The sequence below is a fragment of the Nesoenas mayeri genome, assembly GCF_963082525.1.
Source record: "Nesoenas mayeri genome assembly, chromosome: 8".
Classification (NCBI taxonomy): domain Eukaryota; kingdom Metazoa; phylum Chordata; class Aves; order Columbiformes; family Columbidae; genus Nesoenas; species Nesoenas mayeri.
Window position 1 is genome coordinate 19,818,927 of NC_137554.1, and position 25,926 is coordinate 19,844,852.

Consider the following 25,926-nt stretch of genomic DNA (forward strand, 5'->3'; position numbering starts at 1 on the left):
GCACTGCCTGCAGGTGCTGGCATTGGGACTGGGACCTGGCATTGGGCTAAACACCGGCACTGCAGATGGGCACTAGTGGGGAGCACTGGGATCAGGGCTGAGCCCACGGCACTGGCCCTGAGCTGTCGCTGTCACCTGTCCCGCCGCTGCCTCTGCTCTGCGCCAGCCCCACGTGCGCCCGGGGCGGGCAGGGCGGCCAGTGCGCATGCGCGGCTTCCGGGCGTGGCGACTACAAATCCCGGCAGGCGAGGCGGCCGCCGCGCACGCGTGGGACCGGTGCCCTCCGCCATCTTGAAATCCGAGCCAGACGCCGGGCGCCGCCGTGGCAGGAGCATCCTCGGCGCGGGGAGGCGCAGGGGCGGCCCGGGCTTAGGGGCAGCCCCGGGGGAGGGGGGCAGCGAGGAGAGACGGGGCAGCCTCGGGGATGTGGGGGGAGCTGTGAGGAGAGAGAGGGGGGCAGCCCTGGCGCGGCTGTGAAGGAGATGCCGTAGGGTGGGATGTTCCCGTAGCACCGGGAGTCCCAGCGTGTCACCCTCCTAAAGGGAGCAGGTTGCTGGGGTGAGGAGTGCCGGTGGGCACAGGGCCTGAGGGAGCTGTGCCCCAGATGTGCTGAGGGACCGGCGGGGGCCTCAGGAAGGTCTCAGGGGCCCCCGGCAGCAGGTTTGGGCTCTGGGTGGGAGGATGAAGGAGACGTGCCGGATCTGCGCCCGGGAGCTGTGCGGCAACCAGCGGCGATGGATCTTCCACACGGCAGCCAAGCTGAACCTCCAGGTGCTGCTCTCCCACGTCCTGGGCAGGGAGCTGTGCCGGGACGGCAGGTCCGAGTTCGTGTGCAGCAAGTGTGCCTTCATGCTGGACCGCATCTACAGGTTCGACACCGTCATCGCGCGCATCGAAGCCCTCTCCATCGAGCGCCTGCAGAAACTGCTGCTGGAGAAAGACCGCCTCAAGTTCTGCATCGCAAGCATGTACCGCAGGAACAACGAAGACTCCGGCGCGGATGACAGAGCTGGGGATGGGGCTGTGGACCTTTCTAACCTGCCTGACGTACGGTACGCTGCCCTCCTTCAGGAGGACTTTGCTTATTCTGGATATGAATACTGGATGGACCAAGATGAGCACGGTTTGGAGCTGCACAGCTGCCACACTTCAGAGGGAGCAAGTAACCGTCCGCGGCGCTGCCGGGGCTGTGCCGCGCTGCGGGTGGCCGATGCCGACTACGAAGCAATTTGCAAAGTTCCGCGGAAGGTGGCCAGAAGCATCTCCTGCGGGCTGTCCAGCCGGTGGTCGGCCAGCATGGGCAACGAGGAGTCGTCTGTGTGTGACGTGGTGGAGTCTGCCAGCGCCAGAGGGCCTGTGGATGGGGAGAGCATGGAGGAAGGCACGCCAGCCTCCTCCGTTGAGTCCCTGGACACGACTGTGGAGGCGAGCTCGTCACAGCAGAAGGATGAAGATGCAGATAAGGGGGTGAAAGGGAATGGAAAATTTGATGATTTCTCAGATGACCACATGACCCCCAACTCCTCGTTGAGTGGGAACAGGCTGGAGCTGGCCCTCAGCTTGATCAAGGCTCTGGACTACAAGCCCCTCCAGAGCCCCCGTGGCAGCAAGCTGCCTATTCTGGTGAAGTCCAGCCTGCCCCCTCCCAAGCTTGGCCATGACTTGGCAGATGGCAACGCTTCTGCTGGCATAGCATGTGCTGGCTCTGCCTTCCTGAACACAGACAGAAAATCCTTTTCCAGAGCTCCTCTGGGTCTTTCCTTGGAGATTTCTGAACTGCAGGAGCTGTGGGATGACCTCTGTGAGGATTATATGCCGCTACGGGTACAGGTAGAGGTCATTGTGCCGCTGTTCGATTGAGCAGCATCCTGGCAGCCTGACGCTGGGCACACTAGAGATTCTTCTCTGCTGAGATAATACAGATAGCCACGTGTCACTGAACCCGGGGCTAAGAATAGGCAGCTCGGTCCTTTTTAGGTGTGCTACCTCTGTCATTCTGTCCTCTGTTTCCTCCTTGTGTTCTGGGAAATGAACCTCACGCCCCTCCCGCAGCTCTGCCCATCAGTGCAGCCTAGGAGATAGGTGTAAGCTCTTTGCATGCTTTGTAATTTTTCTGCTGAGAAAACACCACTGTCACTTCAGCTTTATCTTTTACAAGTCAGTGTGACTTTTACTCACAACCAAAGGGAATGTTTTTAAGCTTCTGGGCATGTGTTTTCCAGTAAATGTGTTTTCTTTGTGCCTGAGTAATTGGGACACCCTGGCTTCTGCAGATCAGGCCTCCAACCTGCTCAACCTGCAGATCTGCCCAGGTATATGTGGCATGTGCCCTGAAGAAAAGGTGTTTTCCTTGCAGGTGGATTTGTGCCAGAGGGTGACTTTAGGGTTGGTATTGTAGATAATTGGTTTATTTTCTGATCCTTTGAAAAGATTCATCAATTAATGGCAGGTATTGCTGAGAGGCGATGAAAGCTCCTGCTTTCACGGGACTGGACTGTATGATGCTGCTCTTTACCTTGATGGTAGTCCTTGGGTACCTCCCAGTTGCCTCTGTTTTGCTGGCTTTAATGAAATCTTCATTAGTATGCAGTCAAAAAGCTGAACTTGTAACTCCTTTACTGCTTTCCTTGATGAATAGATGGCTTCAGTCAGCTTCAATTCAGCAATATCCATGTCAGCCTAATTGCATTCCCATTAGCAGCCTCAGTGCTGTCTAATGCTCTCAGTAGCCCGGGGGATTAGAAAAAATGCTTGTTTATTCCTATAGCAACTATGGCTGTGCCGAATTACCCTTCCCATTTAGCCAACTCTGCTTGCTGTCCATCTGCTCGGGTGTTTCCCGGAGCTGTGTGTTTTACCCCTAAAAGCCTGCTCAGGAGCTGATGCTAGGGTGGGCTGTGGAAAAAACTGATTTTTATCTGGCACACAAAGGCTTTGCACTGGCAGCCAGCAGCTGGAGATGTGAAGCAGGGCGTTGCTGCTCCTGTAGCCTGTGTTGCTTGCTACTAATTTTCACTGCTAGGGATATATTTATGGCCTAAAAATAGGCTTTCTCTTAACAGAATGTGGCACAATCAACGTGGCACGTTTACGGCTTGGCTTTGTGTCACATGTTGCCATCCTCCTCTTGGAGCTGCTTTAGAGGAGTTTCTTCATCCTCAGCCTCTGCCATCTGACTGTCCCTGCCAGAAATTCATCCTGCAGGATTTTTTTTTCTGCTTGTTTCTTGGCTATGGCAGCAGCACTTGTGGTCTCTGGTGCAGGGTCTGACAGAAGGGGGAAAGCGCTTAATCCTTTGGGTGGCTTTAACAGCAAAAATGAGTAGTTGAGTGCAGGTGGTAAAGTAAATTATTATTGTATAAATTATTTTTATCTTTTTATGAGCAACACTCTTTCTAAAAGTGAGGTACTGCTGTCTGCAGATTCATGTGCATAAACGCCTTACTGGTAGAATAAAAGCGATATATAGGATCACAGTTCCCCAATTGCTTTTGGAAAACTGCAGTCCTTTAAATTTACTGCTGTAAGCTACAATGACCGAGAGATCTGCTGTCAGGGCATGTGATCTTGTAGGCGCTGTCTTCTTGGGTGTTCTCTTGAACCAACTATTCTTCCCCTTCATCACCACAGCCCCAGGAAAGTGCCACCAAACGCAGCCTTTGTCAAACCTGCAGCTGCCTGCGGTGCCGCGCTGGCGGCAAGAGAAGTGCTGCCCGACTGGCAGTCGGTCTTTTACCCCCCTGTTCTGGGCAGATGTGAGCTTGGCGTGCTTAGATAATGCTGTGATTGTTACTATTTTTTTTTTAAAGAAGCATTCTGTCTAGGTTAGCGTGTGCTGACATTGCTGGGGCTGTGCCGAGGAGCGGTTGTCGGCAGAACGCTGATGTAGTAGAAACCGCTGGGGAGCTGTGCTCCTGACATGGCTGCAGTGAAGCATGACGGAGGCAACCTGGGCTTGGGGACTTTGGACTCTGGAGCTGGCTCTGCCTTTTCCCCTCTCTGCTTTTAGCAGGCTTTCTGCTTATTTTTCTTTAAAATGTGCAAATTGTGAGGAAAGGTGTGTTTTCATTTTTTTTTTTCCTCTCTATTTTCTTTTCACCAGCCTTATTTCAAAATAGCTGCTGTGTGACATATTCCAGCAGCTCTCCCTGTCTGATACAAAGCCTTCTGGCTGGGCAAATTTGCAATTACTTGACTGTTTAATTTTTCACTAAAATCCTAACAAAACATCAGGCTAAAGGGAAGCTTCTTTAGGGTGGCTGCTATATGCAAGAGGCCTGGAGGAGCTTCCCTGCGTGTCTCTCTCAGAAACAGCATTTCTGTGGCTGCTGAGGGTGAGGCTTCTGTCTGACAGGGCTAATCAGAGTCAGCTGTTGTTCTCCATGCATGGTGCTGCTTGGAGCTGGTGCCCCATGCATGCTCTGAAAAGCTCTGGGATGTTCTCGCAGCCTCTGCCCTGCTGCCCTGCACTTGCCAGGGCTCTCACTGACGGCAGACATTGGTACAATCGATCTCGTATTGCTGATGATGTTCAGGAATAATGAGTACTGTAAGGGCTGGGGTGGGTGTGTGGTTTGAATGGTGCTTTCAGGAGTTATCTCGCTAGGCAGGAGATAGCACAAGAGCAAGAAGGGATGACAAGGGATTAGTGTGTGCTCATCCAGCAGGGTCTGGCAGGCAGCATGTCAGAAAGTAGGCTGGTTGCATCCTCAATAAATGGGTATGTGTCATTAAAAAAAAAATCTCGGCACTGAATTTGCCATGGCTTGTGGAGGAGCTGCAGGGAATCACACACGGCGTGGGCACTGGAGTGTGGGGAGCTGTGAAGGAAAGCCCAGGGAATCACAAGTGGAGGGGTTCAGAGTTGGAGGTGACTACTAGGTCATGGCAGAGGTGTGGCTGGTGGGAAGGGTTGAAGGTTGTGGGCTTGATTAAGACAGAGAAGCTCAGTGGGGCATGTTTAAGCCCATGCTGGAAGGTCTCTGAGGGCTGACAGCTGAATAGAAAAAGCCAGTGCAAGAGTTGAGCCATTTATGTCCTTTTTTTTTTCCTTTTCAGAATTTGCAGGATGAACATCAGCAACCAGCTCCAGGTGGCCCTGCAGCAGGGGACCACATGTCCGATCTGTGTGCTGCAGAGCTGCAGGGCAAAATCCAGCAATTTGAAGCTGACAACAAGGTATTTCTTTGTGAACAACAAATTCAGTGCCTAGCAAGTCTGATGGAGTTAGAATCAGAGGGTGCCTCCAAGCCCTGCCGGAGGCAGGTGTCTGCACCTCTGTTCCAGCAAGGGTGTGTAGCTGACATGATTCTCAGGGCTGTTGTCTTTTGGATTTGCATGGCTGAACCTGGTGCAGGAGGGAAGAGTACCTGCCTTTTGAGACAGCTGCCTTCTTTTTTGCGAGCAGTAAGGGAGATTAGCAAAGAGGGGTCCTATTTTCAGTTTGATTTAAAGGCTTTCATAGGAAAGAAACATGCAGCTGAGTTGTCTTGAGGCAGATCAAATTTAACACATGATGTTCTTAGTGATGGTCTTGAACTCTAAGGTAGATTATACCCACTGGGAAAACAAGGGGATTAAATAGGAAAAAACATTGGGATGGCATCTTTGTTTAAATCTGAGGACAGCTGTAAGCTGTTGTAACTGCCTGGGCCACAAAGTTTGACAGGGAAATAAAAAGGCCCAAGGCCCAGTAAATGCAGCTGGAAGTGTTTAAACAGTCCTCTTAAGGACAAACAAGTCTTGGTCAAAAATTCTTCAGGTTGTAAACCCTTTGCTTTGCAGCTGTGCTTTTGACATGCTGGCATTAGGTAGACTCTTTTGTGGTGAAGCCAGAACTTGAGGCTAAATAAGCCACTAATCTGATCAAACGTAAATTACCCAGACTGGCGGTTGGTGCGAGAGTGTCTGGGTGGTCAAAAGGAGACAGTGAGAGAAGGGGCTGGAAGCTGCAATGCTCTGGAGGACCTCAGAAGCAAAGGGAACAGTTTTTAGAATGTGTAGCTTCTCCATGTTGATTTCTTTTCTTCAGATCTCTTGGTAGGTTTTTGGGCTGAAGCAGTCCCTTTCCTCTTAAGGGAACAGAAACAAATGATAGAAACTGGGAAGGCTGCTGGGCAGTCTGAGCAAGGCTCTCCTGGAGTGTGTGGGAGGCATATGATATGTGAATCAGAGTCTGGAACCTCTGCCCTGCATATGGGGGCTGCACTGCAGAGACCAGCAGCACTGAAACAGTCCTGTGATGGGACTGAAGGTTTTATGTTTACTCACCAGTCTCCACCCAGCTCAAACAGCATTTATAGACTCTTGAGGGAGGCACCTTTATCTTGATGTGGTGAACACCTGGGCTGTAGGGACTTGAGTAAGGAGTGGAAGGAATCCTGAGGGTTTTTATGTAAAGCATTAGGCAGGATTAAAAAAACCCCCATATTTCTGTCTTCAGTTGTTACAGGAAAAGCTGAATGAATTGAATTTTGAATTAAAATCTGGTCAAGAAAAATTGCAGAGGCAAGATCGTACAATCCAGAGTCTGAATGAAGCCCTGAAGAGCAAAGAGAGTAAGGTAATAGCTTTGGGTGGACAGGGTAGTGTTCACCAAAAGAGGAAAGTGTGCTAGCCCTTTAGATGGTGACTGAAGAAAGCATGAAAAAAAATGCTTTAGCCATTGCTAGCCATCCTGCATCTTATTAAATTATTTCTTCTGAAGCTCTTACTTTCGTGTGATGCTGACATGTGTCATAATCCAGGCTGGAGGCTTGGGATGGACAGGTTTGTGCTTGGTTTGCCAGTGACTGGGCTTGGTGTCCTTTGACTTGTAGACAGAAGAGCTGTACCATATCATTGAAGGGCAGAATGAGACAATTGCCAAGCTGCAGGACATGTTACACAGGAGCCACCCGGGACAGCTGCAGGTATGTCCCTGGAAAGCCTCAAATACATTGGGTTTCATTTTGCAGGGATCCTGATTTTTAAATCCCTCTCATGACATGAATCTTTGAATTTCTCTGCTTCTCACTCTTGTTAGATGTCAGAGAGCCCACTCTCATCCCAGGAGCAGCAAATGTCACTGCTGGATCTTCAGAATGCGCTTTTCTGCACCAAACTGGAGGTGCGGAAGCTGAAAAGGGCTCAGCGCCAGAAAGAGCATCAGCTGGCTGAAGCCAGGAGAACAACCCAGCTCTTAGAGACCACGGTGCGTGAGGAAGAGCAGCAGAAAGAGGCAACCTGGAAACACAACCAGGTATGACAAACACTTAGCCTGGAAGTCTCTGGGTTTGCATGACCAATGTAGTCAGTACTCTGCTCTCTTTCATCATTTCTGCCTACACCAGTCTGGGCACACTTGGCTAACACATGTTGCAGGGAGAATTCTGCAGCCTCCTTAGCTTATCTGAGGATTTAGAATCAGCAAAGACACTTGATAGTGGGTATGTTGTCATTTGTGTGTTTTTGGCTGGTGCAAATGTCCCGTCTCTTTTTGTGGGGTTACTAAGTTAATGCCCACTGTTGCACAGGTTGGCTGTAATTGACTGTAAAGCTCTACCTGTGGCCAGAGCAAGGGCTTTAGAGGGATGGATGCCCTGGGAAATGAAATAAATTCAAACTTTGTCACTGTGGAAGTGTGTTTTGAGATGCGAAAGCTGTAGTATTGCAGAACATTTTTGGCTGTTCCCACAGCCCTTGTTGCTCTTGGCTTCTTCAGGTTGGCCTGCTGTTTATAGGTCTGTTGAGGACTGACTGCCAAGGTATGTGCTTTTCCCCCACAGGAGCTGCGTGCTGTGGTACAGCAGCTGCAGGCAGAGCTGCAGGACAAGGCTCAGCAGCTCCAGGCTGCGGAGTGGGAGAAATGCCGGGAGCTGCAGGCCCAGGAGCAGAGAGTTCAGCGTTTGAGTCAGAATCTGGCTCGCAAGGAACAGCTTCTGCAGGTGAGATGCGAAAAGATTCAAGTGAGCATAACTAGCCAGGACCACTGCTCCTCCTTTGGTGTTGTGAAAGTCAGTCTGTAGAATTCATGCTTGCCCTTCAAACAAGGGAAGAGATGCTTCTGGGCTCCCAAGATGAGAAAGAATACCTCAGAATACTCAAAGTACCTCAGCCCTCAGCAATGCCTGGTGAGCCCTGGCAGGTGCTGCTCAACCAGCCTCAGGTGCTGGGACTCTATCAGCCTTTAATGCGGGGGTAAGAGCAAGAATAGGATGTAGGTAGTTAGCCTTCATTCTCCTGTGCTCTTTCTAGCGGGAGGGTTTCTGGGATGACAGTTGTACTAGGGACATATGTGTGTGACCTCTAGGAATCGAGGGAGCTTCTGCAATGCCAGCAAAGCTTGGACAAGAGCCCTGCAGCCATCAATGTCATGTTGGAGAAACTGCAGCAGCGAATCAGTGACAGGGATGCTGCTCTGGAGGTGAGTGAGCAGAGTCTGTTGGTGATGTCTCGGTTTTCCCTGAGGCTTGGCCTTTGGGCTACCATCAGCAGTGTGGCCCTGGGAGTGACCGTGTCTTCTACGTGCTCTTCATGGCTCAGCCTTCCAGAGGAGTCCTCTGAAAGGGAGAGCTCAGGTGCCTCACACAGCGAGTGGTGGGCTGCAGAGCTCTACTACCCCATTCTGAGCGATCACCCTCTCTAACCCTAGCGAGCAGTGGATGAGAAGTTTTGTGCCCTGGAGAAGAAGGAACAAGAGCTGCAACAGCTCCATCTCTCATTGAGAGAGCATGGCAGTGACCTGGAGAGACTGCGCAATGTCCTGTCCAGCAACGAGGCCACCATTCATGTGAGTGCTTGTACCTGGGCATGCGTAGTCCAGCCTGACTGTGCTGTGGTGCTAGACAAACCTCCCTGTGAATGCTCTGGTTGTTGCTGGACAGAGCAGCTGCAGGGTGCTGGCCTTCCTCTGGCCCTCTGTGAGGGGCAGGTTCCTGGGTCACTCGAGTTTCTAGGCTGAGTGTAGAGGTGAGTTTGGTGTCTGGAGAGAATGGGGTGAATCTATGTGACCCCACTATCAGGAGGGACTGGTGTTTCCAGTTTTGCTTAAGTCGGGATAAAACCTTTGTCCTTGGTTGAGCTGCTTCTTTTGTGGTCCCCAGAGCCTGGAGAGCCTCTTGAAAGCCAAAACCCTGGAACTAGAGCAGGTCTTGGCAACCTGCCAAAACCTCCACTGGCTCAAGGAGGAGTTGGAGGCCAAATCCTGTCGCAGGCAGAAGGAGCAGGAGGGGATCATCCAGCAGCTGCAGACCTGCCTGCATGACAGGAACAAGGAGGTGGAGGTAAGGTGTTAGCTTGGCTTCCTGAGCCTTCAGCTGGTTTGTGTGCAGAGAGGGTGGTCCCAAACCAGAGCCTGCTGGCTCCCTGTCTCTGAGGAGGGCACTTGAACCTGTGCCCAGTGCTTTGGGAGCTGTCAGCTTTCGGTACCTGGAAATGCTTGTGTTTGCTGAGACACCATTCTCTTGGCTACACCCAGGCTGAAGAGCTCTTTGTCCTTGAGCAGCTCGCAATTTGATGGTAGCAATGTCTGTCCATCTCTCCCTTCCTTTGCCTTCTTCAGGAGCTTACAGCAACCCTTCTGTGCAAGCTGGGCCCAGGGCAGAGCGAGGTAGCTGAGGAGCTGTGCTTGCGTCTCCAGCACAAAGAGAAGATGCTGCAGGATCTCCTCAGCGACAGGAACAGTCAGACCATAGAGCATGATGCTGAAATCCGGGAGCTGCTGCAGGCCATGAGCACGAAGGAGCAGCATTGCCGAGTGAGTTGTGTACAGTGCCACAGTGGGCAGGCCAGAGTGGGTGGCTCTGCCTTGTGTTAAGCAAATAGAAACTGGTCCTAGGTTGGTCTTGGCCCATCACATGGGAGCAGTTATGAATAAGCAGCTCTTATAGCAGTGTTAAAGTGTCAGGTCTCTGCCATTAAGTGATCTGGGCAGGGTTTGTGTATGTGATGTGGAGGGAGCTGCAGATCTTCCTAGATATTTGAGTGCCTGGGCTTGGGGCAGCAGAGGGACCATGGGACAGTTGCTGCTTCATGTAAGTGTTACCAGACCAAAAAGGGAGACTCTGAGCTGATTCTTGTCTAATGCAGAAAACCGAGGAAGCTCTGCCTGTTGCCTCTTAACTTACATGTTAGTCAAACTAGTGCATGGTTCTGGGCATGTAAATGCCACGTAAAGAGCCACAGTTCCCACTCTTGCACATGGGGTGCAGTTCAGTGTTACCCAAGATACTTTGCATTGAGTTGCCTTTCATAAAAAGGGGACTAAAAGGCCAAGCACTGTCTCCTCTTTGTCATCTGCTCTTCTCCCTTCCTGAACGGGGTGTGAGAAGCTACAGAGCTTCTTCCTCTGTAGGCAGAGGCTGAGCCTTGCTGCAGCTCTCTGGGAGCTCTCTGTGAGTGACCAGGAGCAGTAGCTCCCAGGCGCATTTGCAGATAATTTCCAGTCTTGAGTGTCAGATAAATACTGAGGTGGTTTCCTTTAGTCTCTAAGGAAGGTGAGGGACAGGGATCCTACCACAGATCACAGCTCCGAGGTTCCTTATTTTTTCTACTCAATCAGGCAGCTGCTGAGAAGATGGCACACGCTCTGGCTGAAAGGAGCTGCGAGTTACAACTCATGCGCCAGCATGTGTTGGGAAAGGAGCCTGTTGGAACCCAGTCAGCTGGTGCCAGGCTGTTAAAGCAAGACAAACAGCCCATACAAGTAAGAATCATGCACTGCGTTTCTCTGCCTGTGGCCTTGGGGCTCCAGAGAGAACTGATGGTGACAGGAGGAAATGGGAGAGAGGGGAGCACCACAGAGAATGATAGAAATGAAAGTGGGATTAGGGAAGACACTTCTATAGGTGGAAGAGGAGAAATTGAGGAGCAGAAATGCTGCCTGGATGTTCTGATCTTGATTCCACCAGCTTTTGTCACTCAGTATCTCGTTTCATTTTGATCAGGCAGTATTTGAGTCCTTTAGGGCACGTGAGAGTATGAAAGAAATCCACCCTCTGACCTCCCAGCATTGACCCAGTCCTTCCTTGGGCTGGGCTGCCTTGCTGTATTGTAATCCCCTCCCTGACATTGTCACATTCTAGAAGAGACAAGAGGGGCTAATTTTAGGTCCCACTAATGCTTGGCAGAGCCTGCTGGCTGTTTGCTGTCTCTTCCACAATTGGAGTTGATATTTTTAAAGCAGCTTTGCTAAAAACCCCTTCGAGGCTGAACACAACTCCAAGGCCACATATGCCGTGCTCCTACTGGAGCAGCTGTTGGTGGTTTGTTGGTGAGCTGACATGTTGAACGTTTTTAAGCAGCTGTAAACAAGTTGCTTGTTTCTATTCACAGGATCATAGTGAACTCTAGAGACTTCCAGGGACATGTATATGGTCCAAGTTCTGTGTTTTCCTTCCCACACTGTCTCTCTGAGCTACATCTTCTAGTGAAGATGCAGGTCATAGTAGAGTCTCAGTTGAAAGCTGGGTTTGCTGCAGTTAAGTGAAACCTGTTCAATCCTTACTATGAAGAAACTCACTGCCAGCAATCTCCTAGTGCCAAATTAAACAAGGCCAGAGCCCTGTTGCCCACACATACAGTTTCTAGGTTGGGTGCCATTCACTTGTCCCCACTGCCCAGCTAGATCCCCTTCATTGATTTCTCACATTTCAGAGGCATCCAGCAGCTTTGCTGCAATCCTACATCTCTGGGGAAGCTATGAGAGCTACGTTCCCCATAAAGGTGCCAAACTGGAGGCTTTTGTGTTTTCAGGAAATACTGCAGAGGGATTGTGGAGCTACAGCCATTGCCGGATCCCCCCAGGGGGACGGCAGCTGCAGGACAGAGGGAGGTGAGTGTGGTGACAGCTTCTTTCAATGTCCCCAAACATGACCAGGGTTTTTTGCTGTGGAGGAGACATGGTTACATGGAACTATGAGAGGGTAAAGAGCTTTGAGCAAGAGCGAGTATTTCGAAATAAAGCTGTGCCTCCCGTTTGCATGGTGGTTCAGGGATGGGAGTGTGGGAAAGAGAAAGGCTGGTGTCATCTTTGAGGTGAGGTGCTTCTACTGAAGAGCTGATGCTGTCCAGTGGAGGGCTTTTGACTTTATGGTTGAGAGAAGTGCATCTGGTTTGGGTTTTGCCTTTGGGCCAGCACACCTGAACTTTGCTGGGGTGGGACAGCAGGCCTGGGGTTTTGCTGTTGCTTTGGGCTGCTGTTCAAGGATTAAGCAGGGAACGAGACTAAGAGGCAGCATGATGGAGAGCAGCACAAGCATCGTGGACTTAGTTGGTAAAGAGGGGTTCTGTCTTATCCTGGGGTCAGAGCTGACACATTGTAACCCTGCAGTAACCAAGCTGTCTTTGCAGTTACAATGTCAGCAGCAGAACTGGAGAAGGATCTTGTTAATGCCAAGGAGGAGCTGGAACTCATGGCAAAGAAGGAAAGGGAAAGCAGGGTAAGCTTGTGATGGAGCCTGTGCCAATCTGCCTTGCTTACAGGAGACCATTGGCTGTCCCTCACTGGAGGTTTTGGAGCCCATTATTGTGACAGTACCTCCAGTGAGAGAAATGAAGCAGCAGCTTGCAGTGGGGTTTTGGCTTTCTGAAATCTTTCATGAACTTCTGTTCCATTTCTGTTCCCTCCCTAGAGGGAGCTCACTGCTCTCCAGTCTGTCGTGGCCACACAGGAGGAAGAGCTGCAGATTCAGGCCTCAGATATTGAGTCCTTGACCAGGACCATCCAGATCAAAGAGGACCTCATCAAGGTGAGATAATGCCCTCTGTTGGGTCAGTTCCACTTGGGAAGGCAGCAGAGAAGTCTCTTCTTTCCCCACATTCTCAGAGTAATGTGGCTGGTTGTCCATGGATGGTATTGCTGCTGATTTGCCTGCAGTGCTCTGTAACTTTGGCCAGAAGGTCTCACACCCAGGCTTTTGTCTGTGCTTAATACACTCTGGATGCTTTGGCATTTCTTAGGAGACTTGGGTCTTTCCAAACACTGGAAACTTTTGGCAGTTGCATTCCAAAGAGGATTACAAAGGTCCAACTGTCCTTGTTACTGAACCGTCCTGTTCTTGGTTTTCAGGATCTGCAGATGCAGCTGGTGGATCCTGAAGAAATTCCAGCCGTGGAAAGGCTGACACAAGAAGTGCTGATGCTTCGGGAGAAAGTGGCCATAGCAGAGTCACGAGGACAAGAGGCTACTGGAAACAGAAGGCAGCAGGTAGTGTGCTGTGTGGGGCAAGCTTGGATGTGTTTATATTTCCACTGGTGTTTGGTTATGAGGCTTTGTTTTTGGCCTTTGGGTATGCTGAGATGTGCTTGTTCTTGGAATCTGGCTGCATGTGATAGGGGGAACACAGAGGAGAGGATTGGTTCCCTTTAGCACTTGCCTCAAAGGCAGAGTCTTTTTGGGAGTCCAGGGGTGATGCTGATCAACTTGATCACTTGGACACAAGAAAGAAAGGGGAAGCCCCTGTTTCTCTGGGGCAGCCACATGCCTCCTTTGATTTCTATCTAAGTGTTTCATCTTGTCTTTTCTCTCCAACCAGTTGTTACTGATGCTGGAAGGGCTGGTGGCTGAAAGGAATCGGTTAAATGAGGCTCTCCAGGCAGAGAGGCAGCTCTATGGCAGCCTAGTAAAGTTTCACACACACCCAGACAGGTAAACGACACTGCCTTGCCTCCATGCTGCCTTGCTCTGCTGCTGGGGCAAGCATGGGTGGTCTGGTGGATCAATCCCTGAAGCACTGATTGTTCTGCAAGTCTGAGAGCCCTCAGTGGGAAACAGGGACTCTAGGCAAAGAATCAGACAAAAATGTGGCTTTGGGAGTCCAGGTTTTGGGCTGCCTTCTTCCCTTGAAGAGGCTGTAGTGGCCAGTTGTAAATGCTATGTGAACTCCCCACATTGCCACCTCTTGTTTGGTCACTGGGGTTGCCATCTCTGTTCCCTGGGTTATCCCTTCCTGGCTCAGTTTCCCACCCACACTTGGCCACCTTTCAGAGGCTGCTGTCAAATTCACAGTTGGGTTGATAAAGATAAATCTAGGTGCTTATCCAGGCAGTTGTCCCGCAGCAGCGCAGAGTGGCCTATGTTCTTTGTCCTTTGCACTAATCCCCTGCCCTTCATGGGGCTGCAGCCTCTGGGATATTTGAGCTACCTGATAGCAAGAGAACACATAAGTGGAGTGCCTGGGTAAGTGCTGAAGAACAGCTGTGACTAGGAGTCCCTTACCATGGGCTGGAGCCTTTTTTGGGGGTGGCTGTGCTCTTGGGGAGGTTTAGAGGTGAGGCAGGAGGTGGCTGAGCTGCCTGGGGAGCATGCAGGGAGTGTGTCCCTGGAGTAAATTGGCAGTCCTGGATGGAGGAGCCAATTAGTGTGTGCTTGCTGCAGCCTGTCTAACCCTTTTCCCTCTTGTGTGGCACATCTGCTTAGCGCTGCGAGAGACCACACTCTGCAGGTGGAGTTGGAAGGGGTCCAGGAGCTCCGGGGACAGCTGGAAGAAGCTCTTGGAAGAAGCTTGGAGCGTTTGAGCAGGCTGGAGACTCAGGGCACCATAGGAGGTGGGGAACAGGAGCGTGTGAGAGTCCTACCCCAGCATGCCTTCTGAGCACTGGTGCTCGCCTGCCTGCCACGGAAACGGTTCACTAACTGAGCGCACCTGTCTCACTGACTCTGGGAGGGTTGCTTTGGTACTTGGTAATGGTACAATAGAACTGGTGCGGGTTTTTTTTTTTTATTTGTTTTCTTTTTGTGCTGCTTCGGAAACGGCGACCAGTGCAATCCACCCGTGTCTTTTGTGTTATGTTCCTGTCTGACCCACCCTGGTGGCCACTGATGTATTTGCACATTCAAATCATTCCATTTTAGTTGATTTCCCTCCATCTCCCTTCTCCCACCCCCATGGGCCAAATAAAGATTCCCTTTCTCTGAAGGAAACACCAAATGTTCTCCATCATCTCCCAGGTGCATGAGTGTGAGTTTTTGCATTCCCTTACCGTTTTTCTTACCCAGTGACATCCCCCTTTTGGGTTGATGGTGGCTGGCCCAAAAGGAGAAGGGGTGTATGGAAAAGTGGGTTCCAGAGCCAGAGAACTTCAGAAGGGCTGCAAGACCTGGTGGCACTTGCCTGGGGCTCTTACACAAGTCCAAGTGTAGAATTAGTAATTGAATTCATGCTTAAAAAAAAATCCTACTCCAGTACTGATTATTTTTACTGACTTTTTTTTTTTCCTTCCTAATTTTAAGTTCTCTCAGCCTGGCTTGCGATTGCCTTCAAGGGAGAGCTTCCTCCTCTTTTTTGACAGATAATGTGGAGTGACTGAGACCTGTTCCTGCTCCCAGGGTTGGGATCTGCTCCCTTGTATGTGCACATCTCGCTTACAGGCTCCACATGCCCCTTGACCAATGGGCAGTGCCCTATTTCTGCTCTAGGGACAGTTTCACTTGCCCCCACTGCATACAGTTTCTAGGGCATCTTTCGCCTCCTTGAGGAGTGTTGGGGCTGACATGAGAGCTGAAAAGCAATAGCAACAGCTTTCTGATGACGAGTGCTTCCCATGTGCAGCAGGGTATGGATCAGCTGTCTCATACCCGATCACTTCCCAAGGTGGAAGGAGCAAATATTATTCTGCTTGCTGGGAAGCTGAACTAGGAGCAGGTGGAGCAGAAGAGCTCCATCCACCTCCATGGGCTGCGCCACCTGGACCTGCGACTACTCTGCTGCACATCTTGTGACTGCTTCATATGGCACCAGCTATCCCATGCCTTGCACCCATGCTGAGATCTTCTCTTCCCTGCCTCAGACAGGGACAGAGGCAGCATAGCTCTTGCTTCGCACACAGCAGGTCAGCGCTGCTCCTTGGGTTCCGCACTGAGCCACATGGTGAGTTCTGCAGTTCTCATGTGGCCTGAAGGGACCCAGCTGGTGGCTGCTGAACAGCTCTGGTACTCAGTTAACTTTTCCTTTCTTGTGTTTAATCTCATTCCTTTCTTTTAACTTCTCTGTGTAGCACCATCTTTTCTTTCTGCCTCTCACTGTGTAGGAGCCTTTGTATCCCTGTCCTTATCTTTCTACCTTCCCGCCTCCATCCTGGCTCTAATGCCCAGCTAGCTCCCTCATCCCTCAGGTACTATGGAGCCCAGTACCCAGCACGGGCTCATTGGTGTGGCATGAAGGAAGTCTTAGCTGGTGCTCCAGCAGCTCCCATATCTTCTGGTGTGTGTGTTTTGCTGCAGATCTGTCCCTGGCCCTGTTCATATCACTTCTGTAGAGTGTCCCAGAGGGGAATGTTATTGGAGGCTGAGGTGTCCCAGCCTCTCTGCTGTTCTTTAGGGTCTCCTTTCATCCCTGATACTCTGAGCTGTGTGCTCCTCTGCTGTGCAGGAGGACCAGCCTGAGCATCCCATACCTCAGAGCACCCTCTCACAAACTGTGCCATGCTTTGTGCTGTCTCATAGCTCTCTGTGGATGTCTCTCCTTCCTCTCTTAATTTCTCTGAAGACTTTGCTTCCCTTCCCTTCTTCCCAGCAGTGTGAAGACTTGTAGCACAGCCAATTCACCCAGGTGTCCTGTGCCTGGAGGCCACATGCAATTTTCAAGCCATGCAACTAATTCTCTTTGCCTTCAGGCTAGGTGTGAAAGACAGAAGAGTCTGTGAAAAATAATGCTGGGATTGCATCACTTGTCTCCTTTGCCGGTAACAGAGAGCTGAGCAAGCTCCTGTACCTTTGAATTTGCACCCTGGTGGTGTCCGGCTGCGATGGAGGGTTCAAGCACTTGATGAAGAGCAGCCTGGGCACAGTCTGCCCTGTATGCACTCTTCTGCACCCCTTCAGCGCCAGCTTCCTCTTCTTCCCTGTGTTTTGTTTTACTTTGAGATTTGTGCTCCCTTTTTTCTGCGCTGGGACCTGTGTGGAGCTGTGAGAGATGGTGAGAAGTGGGGTGCTGTGTTCTGGCACATGTGGTGGTTCTCCCATGTCCCCAGAGCAGCTGTGCTGGCTGGGAGTCACCTTGCCCTGGTGTGTCAGCCACAGTGACCCAGCTTGAGAGTCCCCAGCAAAATCCATACCGAGGGCCTGCATCCCCTCACCCTTTGGGGCCATACAGGCACTGAACTGTAGCCCTAGGTCATTTGTCACCTGGCAGGTTGTGTCCCTGGGGTCTCACGGGGCTGTACTTTGGCTATGGAGCTGCTTCTTCCTGGGGGTGCTGCTGCCACTTCCAGCTGTCTTTAAACATTTTGGTCCCAGAACAGCACTTCTTCGTGACGCCTGTCCTTGCTGCCTGAGGTACAGTGGCTTTGGTGAACAGGCCCTACCACACAGGGAGATGACTGCCCAGACTTGGCAGACATGTCCCTGATTTTTGCAATCTCCTGGCTGTTGCTTGTCACAAGTGGATCTTCTGAGTGTGCCACCCTCCACATGTACAGTGTGCTGTGTGACCACGTGCCGTGCTGTGAGGTGTGCTCCTGGCTGGTCCCTCCAGTCTCCCTCCCAGGAGCTGTATGCTTCCCTACTGGTTTCTCCTTCATCAGCAACGTTTGGCCTCTCTTCCCCTGCCAGGATTTCTCTGCATTTCCCCGTTCTGTGTTCAGCCTTGCCTGGGAGCTCTAGGGTGCTGGGTTTTGCTGCAGGAAAAGCAGCTGCATCTCCTGTGGAACACAGGCAGCTGCCAAACCTGGCCCTGCACAGCCCCAGGGGCTGGTCTTGGGCCATGTCCAAGCTCTGCTCTCTCTGGGGAGAAGGGGAGCTGGGGGTACACCCATATCCCAGCACAGGCAGACTGAGCCTATCAGGGCAGGCAGGGCCCTGCAGCTGGGTGAGAGGGAGGCTGCCCAGACAAGGAGTGCAAGCCCTTGCCCCAGACTGTGCACCAAGGGGCAGGAGCAGAGCTGTGTGCAAGTAGAAAAGCACATCCCCAGGTCAGATCTGTGGGGCAGGGTGGGCCCTAGGCCCTGTGTACTGTGGAAGGGGGCACAAGCATCCCTCAGCCCTGCTGCAGCTCAGCAAGGCCAGTGTGGTGCTTGCAAAGAGCCCAGTGCCATGCATGGAAGCAGGGTTTGGGTGGCATGGGCAGGGTGGCTGTTGGTGTCCTCCCTGAGTTGCCCCTGTCTGGGCAGCCCATCATTTGGGGTGTACCCCTGCCAGGTCAGGCAGTGCCAGTAAGGCTCCCTGCCCAAGATGTGGGTGCCATTGCTGGGGTGCCATCCCTGGGGCTGTGGGCAGCTGGGACTGTCCCCTCCCTTGGTGCAGGACCAGCACAGGGTTCTTCAGCACACAGAGAGGATGTCAGGTTACAGGGACAGCAGGGAGACCTTAGTCCTGCTGGGACTACCCCCGCATCAGGCACAGGCAAGAGCAAGCATCTCCTGGGAAGAGAAAATAGAGGTAGTGCCACCATTGCCACTGCTCTGAGCTCTTCATTGTGCTATGCTGTCCCCTAGGTCAGGCCACGGGGACAAATGCTGATGATGCCAGCACTATCTTCACTGGCAGCACTGAGGAGACAGCCCACAATGCGGCGACCTGCCATGTGAGTCGGGGCAGCATGGCACTGGGAACAAGGGTGGTGGAATTGGGCACTGTGCCTCTGCCCAGCCTTTGGAAACGTCCCCATCATCCTCTGCCTTTGTCCATCTAGAGAAGCCAGTGGGTCCCTAAGGAAGCTGGAGGCACTGAAAGGGACTCCATGGGCAGCATGGCACCCTCCGTGCCAGAGCGGGAGCTGCGAGCAGAAGAGGAGCTGCGGGAGCTGAAGGCACAGCTGGAGGAAGCCGGCTTCTCCTCTGTCTCCCACATCAGGCAAGAGTCCTGGGACACTGGCGCTGACGGGCAGCAGTGGCTTGAGGGGATACCCCTCATCCCGGCCGTTGCCTGCCCATCACAGTGCCTTCTGCCCCCAGGAAGGTGATGCTGAGCCTGTGCCTGGAGAATGCGGAGCTCAAGGAGCGGATGGGTGAAGCTACATCACTGCTGGAGAGCGGGGAGCAGGAGGAGGCTGGGCTGGGCAGCTCCCCAGTTCCTGAGCCCCGCAGGCTGCAGCGGAAGAGCCGTAGCAGCCTTGGGGACCACCCGGCTGGTGGCAGTGGGGATGGCCAGGGGGTTTCAGCAGAGAGGGGAGCTGTGCCCACCAAACGCCCAGCGCTGGAGGTGCGATCCCAAGATGACATGCCAAAGAGGCCTTTCCCTGGTGCCCTGGCTGGAGAGGACGGGAGCCATGTAAGTGCTATGGGCACAGGGGAATGGGATGGGGGTGGAGGTGGGGAGCTCATAGCCTGTGTCCCCTCTGACAGGCGGAGGGCACAGTCCCTGGCAGGGGCTGGCCGGGGCTGGGCACAGAGCTGCGCTCTCAGGTGGCACAGGGCCAAAGGCAGTGCCAGGAGCTGCAGGACAAACTTGCCGCCTCGGAGGCTACAGTGCGGGCACAAGCTGAGCAGCTGGAGAAGTACCACGTCCTGCTTCGTGAGTTAAAACCCGCAGTGGGATGGGGGGAGGGCTGTTCTGAGCCTTGCATGCCCTGTGCACAGTGCTGTATGTGGGGTAGTGGGGGAGAATCCTGCCCCACTCCTGTCTCAGGAGGGGAACCCTGGGCTGACAGGGCTGTCTGGCAGGTGAACCCCACGCCCAGCAGCTCAGCAAGCAAGTGCAGGTAGACTTCCAGGACCTGGGCTATGAGACATGTGGGCGAAGCGAGACAGAGGCTGACCGGGATGAGACCACCAGCCCTGGTAAGGAGAGCTGGGGCTGCAGGGAACCCCGTGCCTTGCCCACTCAGCGTGGAGAAGTGACACTGTGCCCTGTTCCCTCTGCAGAGTGTGAGGAGCCAGATGTATTCAGCGAGCCCAGTCTGGGTGAGGAGCTGGGGTCCCCGTGCCAGCCAGGAATGCCCGGGGTAGGCAAGGCTGCTCAGAAAGCCGTGGCCTCGGCAGATGTGGGGGTCCTACACCAGCACATCCAGGACCTGAAGGTGCAGCTGCTCAATGCCAACAAGGTGATCCAGAGCCTGCAGCGCCGCACCCGCTCTGTCTCCGTCACCAGTGGCTACACCTCAGGTGCCGAGCGGTCCATGCCAGGTCCCACAGCCCTGGTGTCCCCAGCTTACAGCCTCACTGATGAGGACGAGGGCTGGCAGTCGGATGGTCACAGCACCCTCTGCCCGCCTGCCCTGCGGGCACACCGTGACCTGCAGCACCTGGTGCACCGCGTTGCTCTCCTCGAGGCGCAGCTGACCACAACCAAGCCCAGAGGGGTTTTGCCCAAGGAGCTGCAATCTGCTACCTGGCCAGGGTATGACTGTGGAGATCAGGGCCAGATGGGAGGCTATGGGGGAGACTCTCCAGGGATTGCCTAAGGTGGTGACTTCTTTTTGAATGCTTTACCTGCACCATTTTCCTGGACCATTTGCACAGCAGACAGATTGCCCATGGTACCCCATCCCTGCCATGCTCTCTGGCAGGGGTCTGGTGGCCCTGTTGATCCTCCACTCACCAATTCTCCTTTTAGGAAGTACGACTCGCTGATCCAAGCGCAGGCTCGGGAGCTGTCACACCTGCGGCAGACACTGCGGGAGGGCCGTGGGGTGAGCCGCAGCCTGGCCCAGCATCTGCACGATGCTCTCCGGTCCTTCGAGGAGCTTCTCCGTGGCACTGACATCGACTACTACCTGGGCCAGGGCTTTCGGGAGCAGCTGGCCCAGGGCAGGCAGCTGGCTGAGAGGCTCAGTGACAAGCTGGGCACTAGTAAGTACCTTTGAGGAGCACTGGGGCTGGGCATTGTGGGGCACAGCAGGCTGGGAGGGGATACTTTGATGGGTGCCGTGAAAGGCTGGGGCTATTTGGACACTTTATGCTATGTGGGCTCCCTACTCCAAACCAGGGTCTCCTGCCGCAGCTCTCTCTGGTAATGGGGAGCTTGGGGTATGGGGACACTGCCTGGTTCTTCTCTGGCTTGGCTTTTCAGGAGATCGACAAGATCGGGAGGATAAAACCAGCCATGAACTCCTGGCACTGAGGTACCTGTTCTAGGGAGGGCTTGTGGGACCTGCTCTGCATGGGCACCCTGGGAGCTATCATTGCTTTTAGGGTGAGGGTCTAGGCAGCCTCACAGCATGAGTGGGATGCAGCATGTGGGGTGTCATGCCAGAATATGCACGGCACAGCAGGGAAGGGCTGTGGGATGGGGGTCACTCTGTCCTGCCAGCTCCTGTGATGGGCCATCTCCACAGACTCAGCCGGGAGCTCCAGGAGAAGGAGAAAGTGATCAAAAGTCTGGAGGCGAAGCTGCAGGAGCGCTGCGAGTCCCCAGGCAGCAGCCGCTCACCTTCTGAGTTGTCCTGCTCTGCCACCAGCACCTCCTTTGTGTCCGAGGGGCTGGAGCCCTGCTCTGATGGGGACACGGCCAGCGAGTGCAGCCAGTGCCACCAGGAGCCCACCCGACTCGCAGGTACCGCAGCGTGTCTGGGGGTCACAACTGTGGGCTGGGGACATGCAGCCCCCTCTGTAGTGTGTGTGGCCCTGCAGCAGTAGGTGCCCACCAGAGCACTGTGCCCCAACGCCAGCCTGGGTGGGTGAACACACAGCACCTGGGACTGCAGGGCAGCATCTCAGGGAGCTCTGCTGTGGTGCCACAGCCTTGCAAGGCTGGGACAACCCAGCCTGCAGCATCTCTGGACACAGTGACCCAGCTTCTTGGGGTGTGCCAGGGCCCCTGGAGAGAAGGGGTTCCCGCCAGGCTGAGCCAGAGCCATGCTAACATCTCTCTCCATCTCTCTCCTGTCTTTAGGCCTTCAATTTGATTCCTTGTCTAAACCCATTAGTGCTACCCTGCCTGCAGTGGCCCCTGGGCTCAGCCCCTTCCTGCCTGCCGGGCCACCCCCTCCCACCACCACCCCACTCCTGGGCTGCTGCGGGACCCCGCTCTGCTCCCTGGCCGAGGCGCAGCAGGAGCTGCAGGTGCTCCGGAGGCAGCTGGGAGAAAGTGAGCGTTGCGTGGGCTCGGTCCTGCATGCTCTGTGTGCTGTGCCTCATGATATCCTGCGCTCTCTGACCTGCCTGTCCTGCCCTGCCCCTTCTCCTGCTCCCCAGGACCACTGCTTTGAGGTTTGGTCCTGTCACTCTGGCTGAGGGACAATGGGAGCATGTGGCTCTCATGTAGAGAGGACCTGGCAGGTGGGATGAACACAGCCTGAGGTAGCACTAGCCCTTGATGTGGGCACTTGCAAGTCCTAGGGCTTGTTTGGTTAGTTGTTGTGTAGGAGTGGAGCTGAGATCCTCCAACTCATTTCATGTAATCAGCAAGCCCTGCAAGAGCCTCTGCGCTTCAGGGGGAATGGGTTTGACTGGGGCAGGAGGTCAGTGATGTGAGATCACCTTGGGAGGACGTTGGGCTGCACTGTTGGACAGAGGGAGAAGGGGGCTAAAAGCACATGACGGGGGTATGTTACCCTTATTCTTCCTCCTTGCTCATTGCCCTCCTTCTCACTGCTTTGCCCTGTGTGTGCAGATGTGACACTGCCTGCAGCTCCAGCAAAGCCCTCAGCTCCCCTGGGTCCCTTTGGAGAGGGCAGCAAAGCTCCAGCATCACTCTGCTGTCATGGCGTGCTGCAGAGCTTGGCTGGGCCCCCTGGGGCCACTGAGACCCCCACCCTCTGGGATGTACCCGCTCCTGGCCAGCAGCTTTATGAGGCCCTGCCATCGGGGTACCCCTCTAGCCAGAAGCTAACAGGTAAGGTCTATGCCACAGAGCATGGGGGCATCCTGGCTGGGTGTGGGAGAACAGGGAGGAGACTCGGCTGTGGGTCATGGCTCTAGCATGGGGCAGAATGGTGGGGATGGTACGAGGCAGGTGGCAGAGCCGACATGTCCCCATTTCCCTGGCTGCAGCAGGGGCAGACCTGCTGGAAGAGCACTTGGTGGAGATCCGTGGCCTGCGCCAGCAGCTTGAGGAGTCCATCAGCACCAACGACCGGCTTCGGGAGCAGCTCGAACGCCGCCTGGTCTCTACTGGCCAGGCCAGCGGTACGGCATTGCATGTGGGCTGTTGGGCAGGGCTTTGGGGGGGCACAGGCTTTGCACACCCCATTGCACGGAGAGGACACTCACCCCATGCATGATGGGGTGTTGGGAGAGAGATTCAGCACCAGTCCCCCCTCTGCAGGATTGCCAAGTGACATCTACACTCAGGGGCTGGAGCCAGGGCTGCAGGTGACCAGGGAGAACCAGGCTCTGCGTGAGGAGAACCGGACCCTGCGGCTCCAGCGAGACCACCTCTCCCAAGGTAGGGCCAGGTCACCAGTGTCCCAGCTCTGAGTCCCAGAGGGCATTGGTGGTGACACCTCCATGCTCTCCGTCCCCAGAGCTGGCGCGGGTGCAGGAGGCACTCCTGGCTGCCTGCTCTCGGGCGCGGGAGGCTGAAGCAGAACTGGGTCAGAGGTGTGGGGAGCAGCAGAGGCTGGCAGAGGAGCTTGCTGAGTGCCAAGAGACCATCCGGCAGCTCCGGGACAAGCGGCATGCTCTGCAGGAGGACAACAACAGGTAAGGCTTGGGGCTCACAGGGCTGGGTGGCACGGCTGGCCCCAGACTCATGTTTCACTCCACTGCAGGCTGCAGCACACGGTGACACTCCTGCAGCAGCAGAGTGAGGAGCATCACGTGCTCCTGCAGACCCTGCGTGCAGAGCTGCATGTCTACGAGAGCCTCCCTGGTCCCTCTGCTGAGACCCGTGCAGGTACAGGACCCGCCACCAGCCCCCCCAACCCCGCCACCAACCCCAGCTCTTCTGCCCAGCTCCCAGTCCAGTGGTGCCTGGCCCCTCTGCCACCCCTGGGATCCCAAACACCTCTCCCTGTCGTGGCAGCAGGAGGGACGTGGTGGCCCTGCAGGCAGTGAGCAGGGAGGGAAGGCCCCCCAGCTGTGCCAGGCATGGAACCATGGCCATTCCCAGGGGCTTAGACACTTCTTGTTCCAGGCTGCTTCCCATCTCCTCCGGTGCGGGATGTTGGCACAAGCTCGGCAGCCCCCCACTTCTCCCCACTGCTCTCTGACACATCAGAGGCCCAGCGGCTGGATGGTGGGTACCAGAGCCTGATCTCACACGTGCCTCAGGACTGCTGAGTTCTGACAAGCTCATGGCACCACCTTTGCTGGGCAGGGATGGAGAGCCCAAGGCAGAGCCAAGCCCCTGCAATGAGACAGGGAGGGGCTGCATGGGGAGCAGACAGTGGTCCTCACCCAGCCCCGCTTGTCCTACAGAGCCTCGTGGGGTAGACTCACCGGTGAGGAAGAGCGAGGGACCGACAGGGACTCATGTTATCGGCCGCCTGGACACCTACCGGGCCCTGGAGCAGCATGTTCTGGAGGGGAAGGTGCTGGCCCGTGAGCTGATGTGTCTGACGCGCCCGGCGCTCTGCCCGCTCCCGGCAAAGGAGGTAATGTGTGGGCAGGACAGGGCTGATGGCGGCTGGGGGATGGACGCTGCTCTGTGGACCCTGCACAAAGGGGCTCCTGAGCTCACCATCAGCCTCGAGCCTTTCAGGGCTGGTATGTGGCAGGGAGCGCCCACCCCCAGGGCTGTTGCTGCCACTGCCCTGCTGTGTTGAACTGGGCATGGTGGGTCCCTGGCTGCAGTGGGATGTGGGTGCCCCAGCAGCACCTGCTCCCGCACCCCTCTCCTGCAGGCATTGGGGTGCACAGGTGCAGGGCACCTCTGGGGCAGCGCCAGCACCCTGCACCGTGTCCTGGAGGAGTGTGCGTCCCTCCTTGCTGCATTCTGGAGTACCCCTCTGCCCGGCAGCCCTGCACAGCACCAGGGCAAGGTAATCACCGGGCTGGGCACTGGTGGGGCTGGATGCTCGCTGGCTGCTTATCATGCCAGTCCTGTCCTAGGAGCAGGTGCTACAGGGTGAGATTGCGGCACTGCGGGCCCAGCTCTCCGAGAGGGAAGATGCTCTGCAGAGCATGGCCAAGCGGCTGCGCAGCACAGCCCAGCTGAAGGACAGCATGGAGCAGTTCATTGTGAGCCAGTGTACGTGGCCTGGGTGGCATAATCCAGCTGCAGAGTGGTACAGCCAAGGTGGCCTGGTCCCCATGTGCCTGGGGTGGCCCCACAGCACAGGAACCTCACCAACCCCCATCTCTCTCTCCCTTGCAGTGACCAGGACCCACAACGTGCTACGCAAGGCCAGGACAAACCTGGAGGTGAGTTTGCCCTGCCATCCAGGGCAGAATGGGGCGAGTGCCCTGCCCTGGGAATGGGCACAGATGGCAGTGGTGGCTGACAGGGGGTGCTGAAGTGCTAGCTGGATGCAGTGTGGCAGGGAGACACACACAAGGACCCATTTTCCTTGGCTGTCCCCAGTCTGTGTCCCTGGGACACAGCAGCCCCTGGTGCAGCTCCCCATCACTGCCATGTGTGCTCTCTCACCAGGTGAAGGCGCAGCAGGCTCTGCCTGTCATATGAGCCCCAGGCACGGCAGGGAGTGATGTCCCCTGCAGAACAGCCACTGGCTGCCGAGCCGTGCTGTGCCATTCCGGAGGGTTGGAGCGGAGCCTGTCCCTGCTACTACTAAGGGCTGGGATGGGCAGTGGTCTGGAGTGCCCAGTGCTGCACAGTGAGCGGGTCTGGGCTCATGTGGTGTTTGTATGCCTTCACCTGCCTTCGCTTGGCCCGTGTTTCAGTGCTTGCCCCGCTTCTGCCCTCTGCACTGAGCACCTCTTGCCCCAGGACTTGGTTCCGCTTGTAACCCTGCTGTATACCCGTCCCTGCTTGCAGATGTATGTATATGTATATAGAGAGAGGTATTGGAGCTGCGTTTCAGGGGCTCCTTGGGCATGTCAGGGCCCCAGCACGGGAGGAAGATGTAAGAAATGCCATGTTCTGCTCAGTGGCTGGAGAGTTCCCAATAAACATTTCCTTTGGATTGTGGTGTTTCTGGCACACCTGTCTCTGCAGCCATGCATCCT

The 25,926-nt window shown here is 54.6% G+C and overlaps 1 protein-coding gene across 1 annotated transcript; it reads left to right on the forward strand.

The window, feature by feature from the left end:
- The first annotated feature begins 458 nt into the window (after positions 1-458).
- On the forward strand, positions 459-25,613 carry PDE4DIP (phosphodiesterase 4D interacting protein). Its single transcript, XM_080348844.1, has 38 exons — positions 459-1,830; positions 5,059-5,178; positions 6,443-6,562; positions 6,819-6,911; positions 7,025-7,240; positions 7,767-7,925; positions 8,291-8,404; positions 8,633-8,770; positions 9,084-9,263; positions 9,542-9,736; positions 10,541-10,684; positions 11,734-11,812; positions 12,331-12,419; positions 12,612-12,728; positions 13,049-13,186; positions 13,515-13,627; positions 14,399-14,526; positions 18,412-18,500; positions 18,609-18,769; positions 18,871-19,186; positions 19,261-19,429; positions 19,579-19,695; positions 19,780-20,254; positions 20,471-20,706; positions 20,927-20,978; positions 21,192-21,409; positions 21,749-21,943; positions 22,469-22,690; positions 22,849-22,983; positions 23,123-23,242; positions 23,322-23,499; positions 23,568-23,692; positions 23,933-24,034; positions 24,217-24,392; positions 24,642-24,779; positions 24,850-24,988; positions 25,115-25,161; positions 25,391-25,613. The coding sequence occupies exons 1-38, from the start codon at positions 682-684 to the stop codon at positions 25,421-25,423; spliced, it is 6,735 nt and encodes a 2,244-aa protein (XP_080204970.1). The 5' UTR covers positions 459-681; the 3' UTR covers positions 25,424-25,613.
- Positions 25,614-25,926: the final 313 nt, after the last annotated feature.